We start from the raw sequence: 14072 nt of genomic DNA on the forward strand, positions 1-14072 counted from the left end.
TTGTCGAAAATGCCTCAGTATTATTATCCATTTTGGGCCCCAAGAAATTTGAAACCATCTTGGGAAGAGAGAGCGTATTTGTCTTTCTAAAATACAGATATTGGTCAAATCTCATATGAATTTATTTTTTTAAAACGATGACTTTCTTATATGTTAGGCTACCATACTTTTCAATTTGAGGAGCCCCGTTTGCTCACTCTGACCAGACTATGTTGTCTTAACCGGACCGTTGGCTTCAGAGTTTGGCTTGACCGTATCTCGGGAAACCATACCGCCACTGCCACTGCCACTTGAAAGTCGTGCCACAACAAGAGCCGAACTCTCTGAATTTGCCCATAAGCTAATCACTTAGATGTCATGTTCTTTCCTTCTATATGACTTGAACTTAATAATAGAAGTGTTTTGACACAACAAATGTAGTTAAAACTGACACCATATTTGATAAAAACTCATTTTATAAGACATTAATGAATAAGATATTATGAGCAAGTTAAAAAAAAAAAAGAAAAAAATACTTTACATGTTTCCCCATATATGTGAATCAGCTGAAATATTGGAACAATGAGATTTACTCTCTAATGGTTATCTAGCAATTTATACATCAACATGTGACATATTAATCATTTATCTAATTTGACACGTCTTACAATCACGCATAGCAAAGTCATTAGTCCTAATAAACATTTAACTAATGATCTGAAGAGACGATGGGATATAACACATTAACTAGTAGAAGCTAGAAAGCACCATCATCATATATTAATATTCCAAAAAAATTGGAAACAAAATCCTTAATTTTTGAAGCCCAGAATCAAACATGCTACAAAAGTCAAGATTTTGTCTGGGCATTACTTGACCCATTAAGGTGCTCCATGTTCTGATTCAAACCACCAATTCCTACCAAACCTGAAACTTACCATTGTCGTCAAAACACTTTATCTTGGAGTTGATTTTCCCTTCAGAGTAACTTGCACCGGGACCGGGTACTGTAAAAATAAAATAATAAATTAGCATTTTTACTGAAAAAATTACAACATCAAAAATGTTATTTTTCACCCGTTTACTAAAGAAAGCTTCTGTACAGGTGGCAACATGACCCATTTACTTATGAACATGCCACTTTGGGTTATGTCTTTTTTCTCTAACAGAGTGACGGGTCAACCAGAAAAAATAAAAATAAGGATCTAAGAAAGTTCACATTTTTTGATCCAAAGTGTATTTTCTTTATGCAAAAAAACTCCTGAATCTAAAACATTTTGACAAAAAGTGTTTCAGTTCACGTTCAACACGACCATAACCTGTGTTGACGGTTGACTTGCCAGTTTGCCACCCTTACTATTGTTTCTTTTCAAGCATCCAAAGAAACCAACTAAACAAAAATAAACGAGAAGATGTTACCGGCATCGTATACGGAGAGCTTTGTGCCATAAAACCTAGAAACTCTTGTTTTTTGACTTCAAAACTGTACTTCACGTGTGCTAACAAGGCTTCTTCCCTTTGTATATCTTCCATCATTCTTTCTCTTTTCCATTTAAGTTCCTTCATTTCTTTTTCAACTTCAATACACGCCTCGGGAAGATAAGATACCCCTGATGTTATTGGGAATTTCACATCAATCTCGTCCCTAAACAAGATAATTTGGGATATTAACCTCAAATTTGCCAAACACCTGAAAAACTAATTATCTAATTTTATAACTTGGGATGATAATCGTTTGCCTATTTTTATTAAAGTTCGTTTACAAGTAAAAAAAATTTCATAGATGTCCCTACAAACTTGTTGTATATCATACATATCCAAATCAAATTCTGAATAACATATATTCTTGTAAATTAACCAAAATACCATATATAACCATTTTAACATGTTTCATAAAACAATTATAATATGACTACTATACCCTTATCTTTTATCCTGGTCAGAGGAAAAATTACCAATCGTCTAGCATTCCCTCATGCTTGGCGCCAATGAGGCATTTTATTTATTTGAGAAAAAAGAAAAAAAAAGGCGTTCTTAAAAACTTTAAAAACTCATTTTTAACTCATCTTTATATTGCTTTTTTAGAGCACTTTTTTTATTGATCTCCCATAGACTCGATTTTTTTTATTAAGAACCAGAGTGAAGTCGGGATTATGAAAAAAACAAGTCAATTGGAAAAGCAATAAAAAAGAAGTTAGTAAATTTCATTGTAAAAGACCGCGTCAATTGGAAAAGCAGTAAAAAGAAAAAAACCGTTGTACAAATGAAAAAGGTAAAAGAAGAATTAAAAAAAACAGTAAAAAAGCTAAGTTTATAAAGATTTTAAATCTTTATAAAAAAGTAAGGGTAAAATGCACATATTCTGAATTGTTTTTTATTAAATATGTTAGAATGGAAATATATGATATCTAGAATGTGTTTTGGACATATATGATAAATGTTAAGTTTTGTAGGGACATATATGAGATTATTCCTTAAAACTTTGGTAACACTATTTTCTTCTGATGATTCAAAATCACATAACCACTTTGGTAACTCATATTGCAAGATATTAATAGCAATAGTAATCTTACCGAGTGCCAAGAGAATATACACCATTACCCTTAATAATCCCACCATCCAATGAAACAGCTCCATCATATATGCATGGAAGAGCTTGAACCATTTCTGCCCTCGTTTTATAAACTTGCAGTCTCGAAAAGAGTGTGTAAAAAAGAGTCTCTCTTAAACCATTACCATCACTTGTGAGATAAAACAGATTTGCATCATCAATATGAATCATATTTACAGCAAACCCTAAAAAACCCTGGTGGTGTTTCACCGTTTGGTAATCTGGTTTGGAAAGATCAAGCCTTTTTTGCGGGTCATTAGGCATAAAGTCCCCGACATAAGGCCTGCATTCATATAATGTAAACTTATATGACTTACAGCAGTTGCAGATCAAAAATATCGTCGTTATCTATAACACATACCTCAAATTTTCAAGATAGAAGACATTAAATCTTCCCTCTAAAGGTTGACCTATGGCAGTTCCAAGACCATAAAGACCAGAACTTTTATTTATAGAACCACTTTTATCATATGTAACCAAAGCTTTGATACCATCATATGTTATGCAAACTAATGACAGCATACTATCTAGCCCGAGGTACTCTGAAAGAAGCCTGCGCTCCATGATAAACAGATAAGTATTGTAAAGATCTCTCGAAACAAGAATCATGCTCCCAATCAATAGCAAAATTTCCTTGAAAATAACTAACTAACGAACGTGTTTTTAACTCTATTTCAGCGTTATTATTGCATAACATAATTTAAATAAACAATTGCATAAATAATTATTTTAAAGAAAAAATATAAAAGATTGTTGGTTTAGTGTAACGGTATAAATTTTACAGTGTACTTAACATGTTAATGAAACCTTACTATTTTAACTAAAAATACGAGCAACATTCAACAACTGACGTATTAAACAATATGAACTAAATAAGCGAAATTATAGGTATTTTGGCATTGTAGTCACTAGTCACGTTTTGTTGATTAATAATAATACGGTTGTTTATATGAATGTAAAACTGAAATGCAATATATGACCGTGTAACATCTGGCTATTTTTTAATTTTAACAAAAAATATGAATAAAAACGAATCAAGAATAACTATAGGAAACCAGCTGATGTTACGCGATCATATATCATTTCAGTTTTACATTCAGATGGTATCATCAAACGAGTATATTATTAATAATCAATGAGTTGTTACTACAATGCAATAATATTTATAACTTCAACTATTTAGTTAATACTGTTTGATACTTTGCTTGTTAAATGTTCATATTTTAGTTAAAATCTTAAAGTATCATTAACATGTTAAGCACAATGTAAAACTTACTATATCGTTATACACTAAAACCACCAATCTTTTACATTGTTTCTTTAGAATAATTATGTATGGAACTATTTGTTTAAAGTATGCAATGTAATAAATACTCCAACAAAACACTGAAAAATAAAACTAACCAGCTAAGACTATCATCGCTAAGTTTCCCGAGAGTAGCAACAACTCCGAGAACATCTTTTATATTAGCAGCCTGATTTCTATGACGTTTGAGCTGGGAAAAAAGTGCGGCGGCTGTTTTTTCATGTTTCATAACGTTTGCAATTGTTGCCTCTTCACTGCGCATATGCGAAAGATCACCGTCTTCAATCTTAGGTGCGGTAGAAGAATGATACTTCCCCAAAGTAACTAGAGACAAAAGAAGCACATCAAGCAACAAACTTTATTCAACTAGGAAAAGGAAACGACTATAATACCTTGTTTATCTAAGACGTTGGTATGAGTCCTTAAAAACTTAATGTTTTCTTCATGCTGTGTTTCCCAACAACAGCATATCATTTTCAATCTTGTACAAGAATTAACAAACAGATAGATTTAAAGAGGAATCAACAACTAGTGATTCTGGGTGTGGGATTCTCTGCAGCATTAGACGATGGAAGTTGCATCGGCGTCTGCGTAAACATAACAACCGATGAGAAATGTGAAAGCCACCCTAGAGAGAACTCAACTGGCACCTGTTGAGTGGATGGATACATGCTGATGATTGGACCTCCGGTCGGGTCAATTGAATGTGATGCAACCTTACCTTTACCTTTACCTTTACCTTTACCTTTAGGTTTTGGGGTTTTGAGTACGAATCAACAGATGAGGGTTCCAGTATCGAGTAACCTCTTTTTTATTTGTATCGCTGTCTACATTTTTCTTTTTTATTACGGTTATTGTAAGTTTTTGGATTTTAGTTTATTTACTGTAAAAAATCTAATCTAATCTAACTATACTAATAAAAAATATGTGGCAATCTCACTTTCATTCTAGGTCTAATCTCTTTTCTCATTCATCCTATCTATTCATGAGTTATTGAGCAAAACCATATTGACAGATGAATTATAATTTACTTTCTAATTCTCTAATTTATCATCTCATTCATTTACGTCTTGTTCTTGAGTTTTTTAACTAAGGAAAGAAAAGGGAAGGAGAGGGAAGGATAAGAATGAGAAGGGAAAGGAATGAAATTTTTTTTAATTAGATGTGTTCTTGAGTTGGAAGGAAATTAGAGTAATGGAAAGGATAACTATGTTAAAAAATAGTTATCCTTAGTAATCATCCCATTTTTGGGAGGATAACTTATTGAGAAAATACATTAATTTAATCCCTCCTAACTCCTCCTACTCTTTTCCTTTCCATCCTAAAAAAAAACTCAAGAACACCTATTTTTTAACTATCCTTAGTTTTCCTTTTCTTTCCCTCCTTTATAAAAACTCAAGAACAGGGCGTTAAACTATCCATTGGTCATGGGCCAAAACAATTTTGGCAAATGTGTTATAATTTCATTTCCGATTCTCTAATTTCTCATCTTATTTATCTTACATATCCATGGGTCATGGGACAAAAAAGTTTTGAAAAATGGGTTATAATTTCTCTTTTAATTCTCTAATTTCTCATCTCATTTATTATAGTTATCCACAGGTAATTGGTCAAAACAATTTATGCAAATGTTGTATATTAAAAAATCAAATTTGTAAATTTGAGATTTTGTTTATACTATATATTTTATCTTCTTTTTACCTTTAATTATGTTTATTTCTTTAAATAATAGATCTTTTTAATTTTATTATTTGACAAATCCCGTGTAATACACGAGTTCAAAAGCTATTTAATAATATACTTGAACATATTTTGATTAATTTATATTGGTTTATATTCACTTTTTAATGAAACGTTAAATGAATTATCTACTTAAATTTTATATTTATTCATTTATGTTCATTTGTTATAATTTGGATATTATTTTGTGAAAATTTTCATTTAAGTTAAACTTAGAAGAAAAAAGAATCGTGTAACTAAATCCATATTGAGAGGGCTTCATTATGGGGTTCGTTTTACATTTTACGTTTCTAATATTTGTATATTTTTTTGTATTTTATTTTTTTTTTGTATTGTAAGGAAATTAATAATATACATAGGGTTTGATGATTAAAGAGTTTTACAAATAAATGAGATATAACAACCCGTTTAAAAGCTATCTGGGTTTGATGAGGCCCATAACCCGCTTATTTTTTTACTATAAAATTGTTTCATAATTATAAATAATATCTTTTTTAAAAAAAATTGGATATTAATTTTTAGTATATATTTTATAGGATTTTCTTATCAATTATTCAGTGAGATTAATTTTTAAAATAATGAGATGTTATAATCTGTTTAATGGCTATCTGGGTTTGGTGAGACCCATACTCGTGAATTCGAGTCAAATGTATGATAAATCACCATTTACAAATAAAGCAATTTGATGAAATTAAAGAAAATATGAAGATTTCGTTTATATATATTTAAGATGTTACACACTATTATTTTATCAACTTAATTTGGTTTTTTGAGACAATTACAAAATGGTGTCTAGGTTTGAGTAAATAACTGTGGGTTCCCTGGACGGATCACACGAGATATCCCGATATAAACAGGTGCGGAATCCCTGTGTAGATCGTTACGGACGTAGAACACAAACACACGAACACACGAAAGCGATACGAACAAACACACGTTATATTAATAACTCAACACGTGATATAATCACAGTTACAGACTCTCGACCTCACGTCACTTGACTCACTGATTTACACGAACTCTCACTCCTAAAACGATAAGCCGTAATCTATATAAATACACGACAACTTCACCTCAGGCGAAGTTGTCCATAACTTCGCTTGGTTAACAAGTTCGCCTAAGCGAACTTGTCAACAACTTCGCTTGGTTAACAAGTTCGCCTAAGCGAACTTGTCAACAACTTCGCTTTAAACAAACAAATACATAAACCATATTACAGACTCGATTACAGACACTAGACATATGAACTACTGACATTTATGCACCAACAGACTCCCCCTTGGCAGTAGCTTCATATCTTGATCTTTCAGCTCTTGTCTCGTAATCCTGTAACTTCAAGCGTGCACTCCTTCTCTAACGCACACCGACACAACCCTTTGATATTTCCTTGCTTCATCCTTCCAAGCAGGAATATAAAAGATCTTTTTCTCGTTAAGCATCTTCAGATCAGCTTGCGATAAGTTAACAAGATGCATCGGATCGTAAACTCTAAGGATCTCTTGTTCATCCTCATCTTCCATCACTGCCTCCGCTGTCTCACAATCAACGAACCACCACTTTAGGTCTTTGAGCACATCCTTGGGCATAAGCTTCATCGGTACTTCTTTAAGGCACCGGATTGGTTTATACTTCATAACCATCCAAGGCTTTCCATCAGCTCTCAAACCTCTATCCTTGTCTTCAACAAGTTTCCCTTTCTGTGGTTTCAACAGCTCAAACTTCTTTTCCTTTATGCTCTCTTTCCATACGATTTTCCCTATGACTCTAGCCATATTATCGTCACTTCGATTGATCAACCCCAATCTGGCTAAGTCTTTAACCTCACACTCAGGCAGTGTGTTTAACGATCTCAACATTCTTCTAAGGCACTGAACTCCATCATATCGTTTAATCACGAAGAGCCGCAACTGCTCATCATAAATCCAGCATATAATCCATTTCTTTGCTTCAGCATAGCCCTTAATATTGTAACTCTTTTTGAACATTGTAGGGACTGCCGGTTTCTTCGTTTTGACGAACCATTGAGCATATCCTTCCTTCCACCTCGGCTGCTCTTCCCATTCAGTATCTTCAACTGCCGTCTGATCACCTACATCGGCCTTCTCAACCTCTGGAATGTCATGTTCGACATTTTCCTCTACTATCTCTCCTTCCTCAATCTCATTCTCAATCTCAATCTGCTCACCGATCTTCTCAATCACATCACTCGGCAGCACATCTTCATCAAACAATATATCATCGCTGAACATATCATCATCTAGTTCTTTCAACGCATCAGTCACGTCATCATCACCACCAGAACCACCAGCCGCGTCGGCAGACTCCCCCTCAGCTGTGGAAGTACCAAGAGCTTGAGAAGTTCTTGGCAGCTCACCACCTGCATCTTTCGATGCATTGGGATCATCGTCTTGGTCATTTCTTCTTTTCGTCCTTAGCTCGTCGCCCTTACAGCTCATCTCCCCCTGAGATGCCAAGAACTCCTTCAAGGCATCTATAATTTTCCCATGCTCAACCAGGAGGGATGACTGTAGTTGATTTGCTTCTACTAGGCGTTGAATAGTCTTCGATTGCTCTGCCACGATCCGCTCTAGTGAAGCTATTCTCTCTGAGTCTGACATAGGCGTAGGCGAGACATCAGAAGCAGGCGTAACCGCAGGTGGTACCATACCTGATAACCCTGCAGTAGTGACGACCGTTGACTCTACAAATCGTGCAGCAACCACCGACTGAGTAAGCGTTTGAGGTGGTAGAGACACAATCTCCGGAGTCGTCATCTGGATTGTAGTGGTAGATGGAATGCCAGCAGATGATGTAGCCACCACGGGAACATCCACAGCGCTTGTACTTGTAACCTGTACAGAAGTAGGAACGATAGACATACCAGACAGTGCAGCCGGAGCGAAACGTACCATCCTTGAAGTCTCTCCAGCTCCCATACCAGCACCTGTCCTTTCCCGTCTTGAACATCGTATCAGCTTATGTATATCTTCTTCCTCTTCTGACTCATCATCATCCTCCGTTCTCTTTCTCTTCCCAAACGTTCTTTCTCGAGACACCATCAACCGTCTCCCCTCATCCATGATCTCATCCAAATCTGAGTCAGCCATCGACGTAGCTGCTCTAGTAACACTCACACCCGAACCCTGTGCAGCAGAGACCTGCACCTCTTCATGTGTAACAACTTGATCCATATCGAAATAACCTTGACCTCCAAAGACAGCATCAAGATCTATATCCTCTGCAGCTGACACAAAGATGCAGCTTGAGTTGCTCTTGCCTGTCGCGGTTGAGGATCTCTGAACTCGTCCCCACCAGCAGGAACATACTCTGGGTTGATTAAAAACCCAAACAGTGGAGTATGCCTTGGACGACGTTCAGGGTTGCTCCTCGCACTCGAAGTGCGGCATTGAGCAAAGATACGTTTGCTCACAGATTCCACGTATCTGATCGGTCGTCTCTGAGGTAGATTCGGAGCCACATGGTTCAATATCATCTGGATGAAACGTGGATACATAATGAACCGCTCCCGAGCCATCGCCCTTCTCTGTCTGTCAATCTCGTAAAAGACCATCTGACTAAAACTATAGCGTTTATTGTAAGTCAGTGCAGTCATTGCGGACTGCATGGTCGCATCCATACCGTCAGTGCCCGCCTTCCTTCCTGACATGCAAACTATCATGACATGCATAAGGAAGCACCACTGACCAAGTAGAAAACCCTTCCGTCTCTGTGAATCGCCTAATGGACCAGAATAGCCCATTCGGAGAAACGCTCCATCACGAAACGGAGCCACAAACTCAGTTGGGTCGTCCCTCGTCTCTTCTATAAACCGTAACGCCACCCGAATCTGTTCAGAATTGAACTGAACCTGTTGCTTGTTCACAGTCGCTCGCATGACCGGGGGCTCAACACGACAATCGTATTCTACCGTCTGCCAAAAGTCTTCGATATTTGGTAAGGATATCGGCAGAGTGTTCGTGATAGCATGAAAAATCCTCGAGCGTATGAGGAAAGTAATAATCTCGCGGTAATCCTCAACGCCGCTCGCTTCCGGGTCAAGAGTGATGTACATATTGTGACCCGGGAAAAATTGCCTCTGATTGTCACCGTCATCTCCTCCAGCACCTCCAGCACCGACAACAGCAGCCATCTCTGCAAAAGCGAACCAAGTTAGATAAACATTAAAGCATAACACAAGTTCGCTTATTACCATGAGCGAAGTTGTGATAAAGACTGTATAGGCAAAGTTAAAGTTTGGGCGAAGTTGGGAACAACTTCGTTTTAGCTTTAAGTTCGACTAAAAATTATTAAGTTAAAAAGGTTCCAGGCGAAGTTAAAGTTGGGGCGAAGTTGGGAACAACTTCGCTTCATCTTTAAGTTCGCCTCGCCACAACATCGCCTCAGGCGAATTTAAGTTTCAGGCGAAGTTGAACGGATAACTTCGCCTCAGGCGAATTTAAGCTCCAGGCGAAGTTACGGATAACTTCGCCTAAACCTTAACTTCGCCTGAATCTGAAACGGCGATAGTAAGGTTAATCGAAATCCGGAAAACCGGTGTTTCGATTAACTTTGACGATTGAGGAGGCTCAAACACATGATATTAATGATAACCAAACGACCAGGTTGTACATGAACACGTAAAAGCTTGTTTTGAAATCGGGTATAGGTTTCGAACGTCCGAGGTCGTTAACCGGGTGTCGAAACAACCTAGGAATGACGACATCGAACATCGAGTATAACATATAGAACCCGAACACACCTTGAACAATGAATGAAATCGGAAACAAAAGGATAATCGGATGAAAATCGGATAAGTTCACTGTGTGAATAAGTTCGCTGATATTCAAATAATGAAATGTTTTGACCTTTAAAATCCTTTATATAGGGGCGGAGTTATACAGGCGAAGTTACGGATAACTTCGCCTAGGGGAAGTTATTCACAACTTCGCCTGTTTAACAACATCGCCTATATTTACAAAATCAAACCTTATAATTTGAACATTTTTCAATTAACTCTTTAAAACTTCCCTTTAAGAAATAAATGACATGATCAATTCTAAGTAACCAGTTAAAAAATCATAAAACTATCTAAGTACAAAAACTTTAAAAATTTAAAGTATAAGGGATCAAATTTCAGTCTAGTTAGGGACTACCATGTTTTAGAAAAGATCCGAACAGGAATCATACTAACTACGTGACTGTCACATAGATCCGTGTTTAGCTGTATTATGACATATAGAGACAGGTTGTAAGCAGGTATAACTTAAAGTGGTTTTCATCATTTCTGTGATACGAGTTAGGTTCGATTAAGCCTCAAAATTTAAGTGGGCAACAACTCAGAGATTTTGATGCCTCCTATCTATTCTCAAAGCGTATTTGGCTCTGATACCAATTGTGGGTTCCCTGGACGGATCACACGAGATATCCCGATATACACAGGTGCGGAATCCCTGTGTAGATCGTTACGGACGTAGAACACAAACACACGAACACACGAAAGCGATACGAACAAACACACGTTATATTAATAACTCAACACGTGATATAATCACAGTTACAGACTCTCGACCTCACGTCACTTGACTCACTGATTTACACGAACTCTCACTCCTAAAACGATAAGCCGTAATCTATATAAATACACGACAACTTCGCCTCAGGCTAAGTTGTCCATAACTTCGCTTGGTTAACAAGTTCGCCTAAGCGAACTTGTCAACAACTTCGCTTTAAACAAACAAATACATAAACCATATTACAGACTCGATTACAGACACTAGACATATGAACTACTGACATTTATGCACCAACAATAACACGTTTGGATACTAAGGGAGGTTTTAAAGTAATAAATTTGAGTTATAACTTTAGTTTTGTGACGGGGTTGGGCATTAACATTAGGCATTTCAATCTTTTCAAATATGTAGGACCACTCATGTAACTTAAGCGGCAATACACCTCCATCGATATTAATTTATCTTGCCATTCCTTATTTACTAATTTATATACTCATCATCATCCCGCCAATCCCCACAACACTTTCTTACATATTTTAGGAGCAAGGTTCTAAATAATCAGTCCTTTTTGAATTGAATAAGCGATGCTTTCCCGATAGATAGATTTGCATGTCAAAGAGATCCCAATTTTGTGTATCCGGTTAAGAAAACCCCGCCGATAGCTTCCACTTAGAAAACAAAAGTGAGCTCCTAGCGCAAAAGGTATAACATTAACGCTTTAGTTTGATTGCTCGTTAGTTTCGTTTTCAATAAGGGGTGAAGCTTGAAGAAGCAAACCTAGAGTAGTCATGGTTTAAAAAAGCGCGCTCAAGGCGATGTGAGGCGAAAAGTGACACAAGACAAGCACCTCGATGCTTTTGCCTACCCAAGGCGAATCCATTTCAAAAGGCGAACGCTTTCTGCGCTTTTGTGTAGTGAGAAAAAGTGCGAATGTGAAGGCTTTGTGTATAAAAAGCGACCGGTTAGCTCATTTTTAACTTAACCATTATAATTAGCTATTTCTAGACTTTTCACATTTGGCTATAAACTTTTGAAAGTTGAAACACTTTTGAGTAGTGTTCTTTTGTACTCGATAACTTGTTTTTATGCTACTTTGGTATTTTTAGCGAGTCATGTGGTACTAGAAAATTTGTTCTAAGCTACTTTTGGAATTTTGGGATATACATATGTTGATCTTTTAGACGTTTAATATATATTATAGTGTGGTTTGTAGATCATATCTGATTTATAAATAATTAAATATTTTTTAAATATGGTCGCCTCGTGTTAAAAAAATATTCACTTTTGCGCTTTTCGCTTCGGCTGGGGATCTCTTCGCTTTTGTTCGCCTCACGCTTTTTTAATCCAAGATAGTCGCAGCGTAGCCTATTATGTTTTAAGGCCCCTTTTCTTTTTATATTCTATTAGTAAAGCGCTAGCGCTCATATAGAATCATGATACTTTGCTATTAATGAACCCAAAGAAAGAAAAAAAACCCGTGTTTTTCATATAGATCGAAACTTTTAGCTTGATACTTTACTCATTCCATATTGGGAAGAATTGTAGGCTATAACACTTCTTCCTTTTTATTTTTAACAATGATATGCGACGATCAAGACAATTCCCATGAAAGTCTTTCATAGAAGTGAATTCTTATTCTTACAAAGCAAATAACATTTTCTTTTGATTTGTCACATGGACCTATTCTGATTCTGAATTTTTCGTCGCCACGATGTTCCTAAAGACTAGCAGAATCGAAATAACGAGATGTTTGATTCATCTCAATGGGTTCATAAACCATGTGTTTCTATGAATTATCATAGAGTACTTCCATATATCCACTCAGAGGAAGATCTTATCGTAATGGATGACCATTGAAACCATAATATGTTGATATACGACGTAGATCTGGATAATTGATAGAAAAAACACCAAACATATCCCAAACTTTTCGCTCCCACCAAACGGCTGATGGAAATGGACTGAATACCAACGATATTCATGTTACTTCGTCTACACTGGTTTATACACGAATGCGTGAGTTATACTGAGTACCCAATAAATTTTAGAACACTTCAAATGTTCGTTATTGAGAGGGATGATCAACTCCGCAAATACTGATCGAAACATGAAGCCTTATATAGGTATGCAACTATAGAAAGCATAAAAGTAGAAATGGCTAGTTTGTATTGGTATCAGAGATATTCCAATGTTCCGATCATTCCATTTTTTACCCATTTATTTGGTAAAGTCTCCCAACTATATTTGCAAATGAAGTGGTCATCCATAAAGATAGATAAAACTTTCTTGTAGTTCTGCTTCTTGCTCTATAAATATACTTGTCAGAAATAGTTGGCTTGGTACGACCAAGAAAGGCAAGGGAGTTGTTGGGCATTGATTTTGTCGAGTGAAGCAAAGACTGGATAACTAGAATATAAAGATCCCTTACTGCACACACTTTAGATATCTGTTTCCATCCAATCAAAGAAGTTGTAGCACCTTTAATCTAAAGGCCAAAGCATGCTATTTGCGGTACTACGCATCCTTACTAATAGTTTAGTGCAAGTTAGGTTTGGGTATAACAGGTCTTGAACCTACGACCATTAGGTTAAAGGTCGAATACTCTACAACTTGAGCTATACACCCCAAAAAATACGTAGTAATAACTCATAAATAAGGATTGGTGCGGAAAATCAAAGAGGGTGCGACCTCTCTTAATCATATTAAAGGGGGTGGATTTGTATAAGGCTCGTACCTCTAAGCAAGCAAAGAAAACGTAAGGGCGCGTGCTAGTGTTAGTGCACGATTTTGCGCCCCAGTCTTTGTTAATGTATTTTGGATATTAGTTAATGTATTAAGGGTATTTGGGTAACTATATATGACACATTCGCTCGCATTGACACATTCGTTAAAGTAGCTAATAATGAATATGTCCTCGCGTGTC

The 14072-nt window shown here is 36.3% G+C and overlaps 1 protein-coding gene and 1 pseudogene across 1 annotated transcript; both read right to left on the bottom strand.

Annotated features, from left to right (window-relative positions):
* Positions 1–723: 723 nt before the first annotated feature.
* LOC143546410 (protein DEFECTIVE IN MERISTEM SILENCING 3-like) lies at positions 724–4370 on the bottom strand. Its single transcript, XM_077038086.1, has 6 exons — positions 4289–4370; positions 3995–4220; positions 2952–3143; positions 2553–2873; positions 1399–1624; positions 724–986 (listed from the first exon to the last, which is right to left on the bottom strand). Exons 1-6 carry the CDS (start codon positions 4368–4370, stop codon positions 936–938), a joined length of 1098 nt encoding a protein of 365 aa, XP_076894201.1. The 3' UTR covers positions 724–935.
* A 7488-nt stretch (positions 4371–11858) lies between these two features.
* On the bottom strand, positions 11859–13416 carry LOC143546401 (NADH dehydrogenase [ubiquinone] iron-sulfur protein 3 pseudogene; annotated as a pseudogene).
* Between the last annotated feature and the right edge of the window lie 656 nt (positions 13417–14072).

The sequence above is a fragment of the Bidens hawaiensis genome, unplaced genomic scaffold (assembly GCF_021521415.1).
Source record: "Bidens hawaiensis isolate Kalapana, Puna unplaced genomic scaffold, B.hawaiensis_p1.1 tig00014336_1, whole genome shotgun sequence".
Taxonomy (NCBI): domain Eukaryota; kingdom Viridiplantae; phylum Streptophyta; class Magnoliopsida; order Asterales; family Asteraceae; genus Bidens; species Bidens hawaiensis.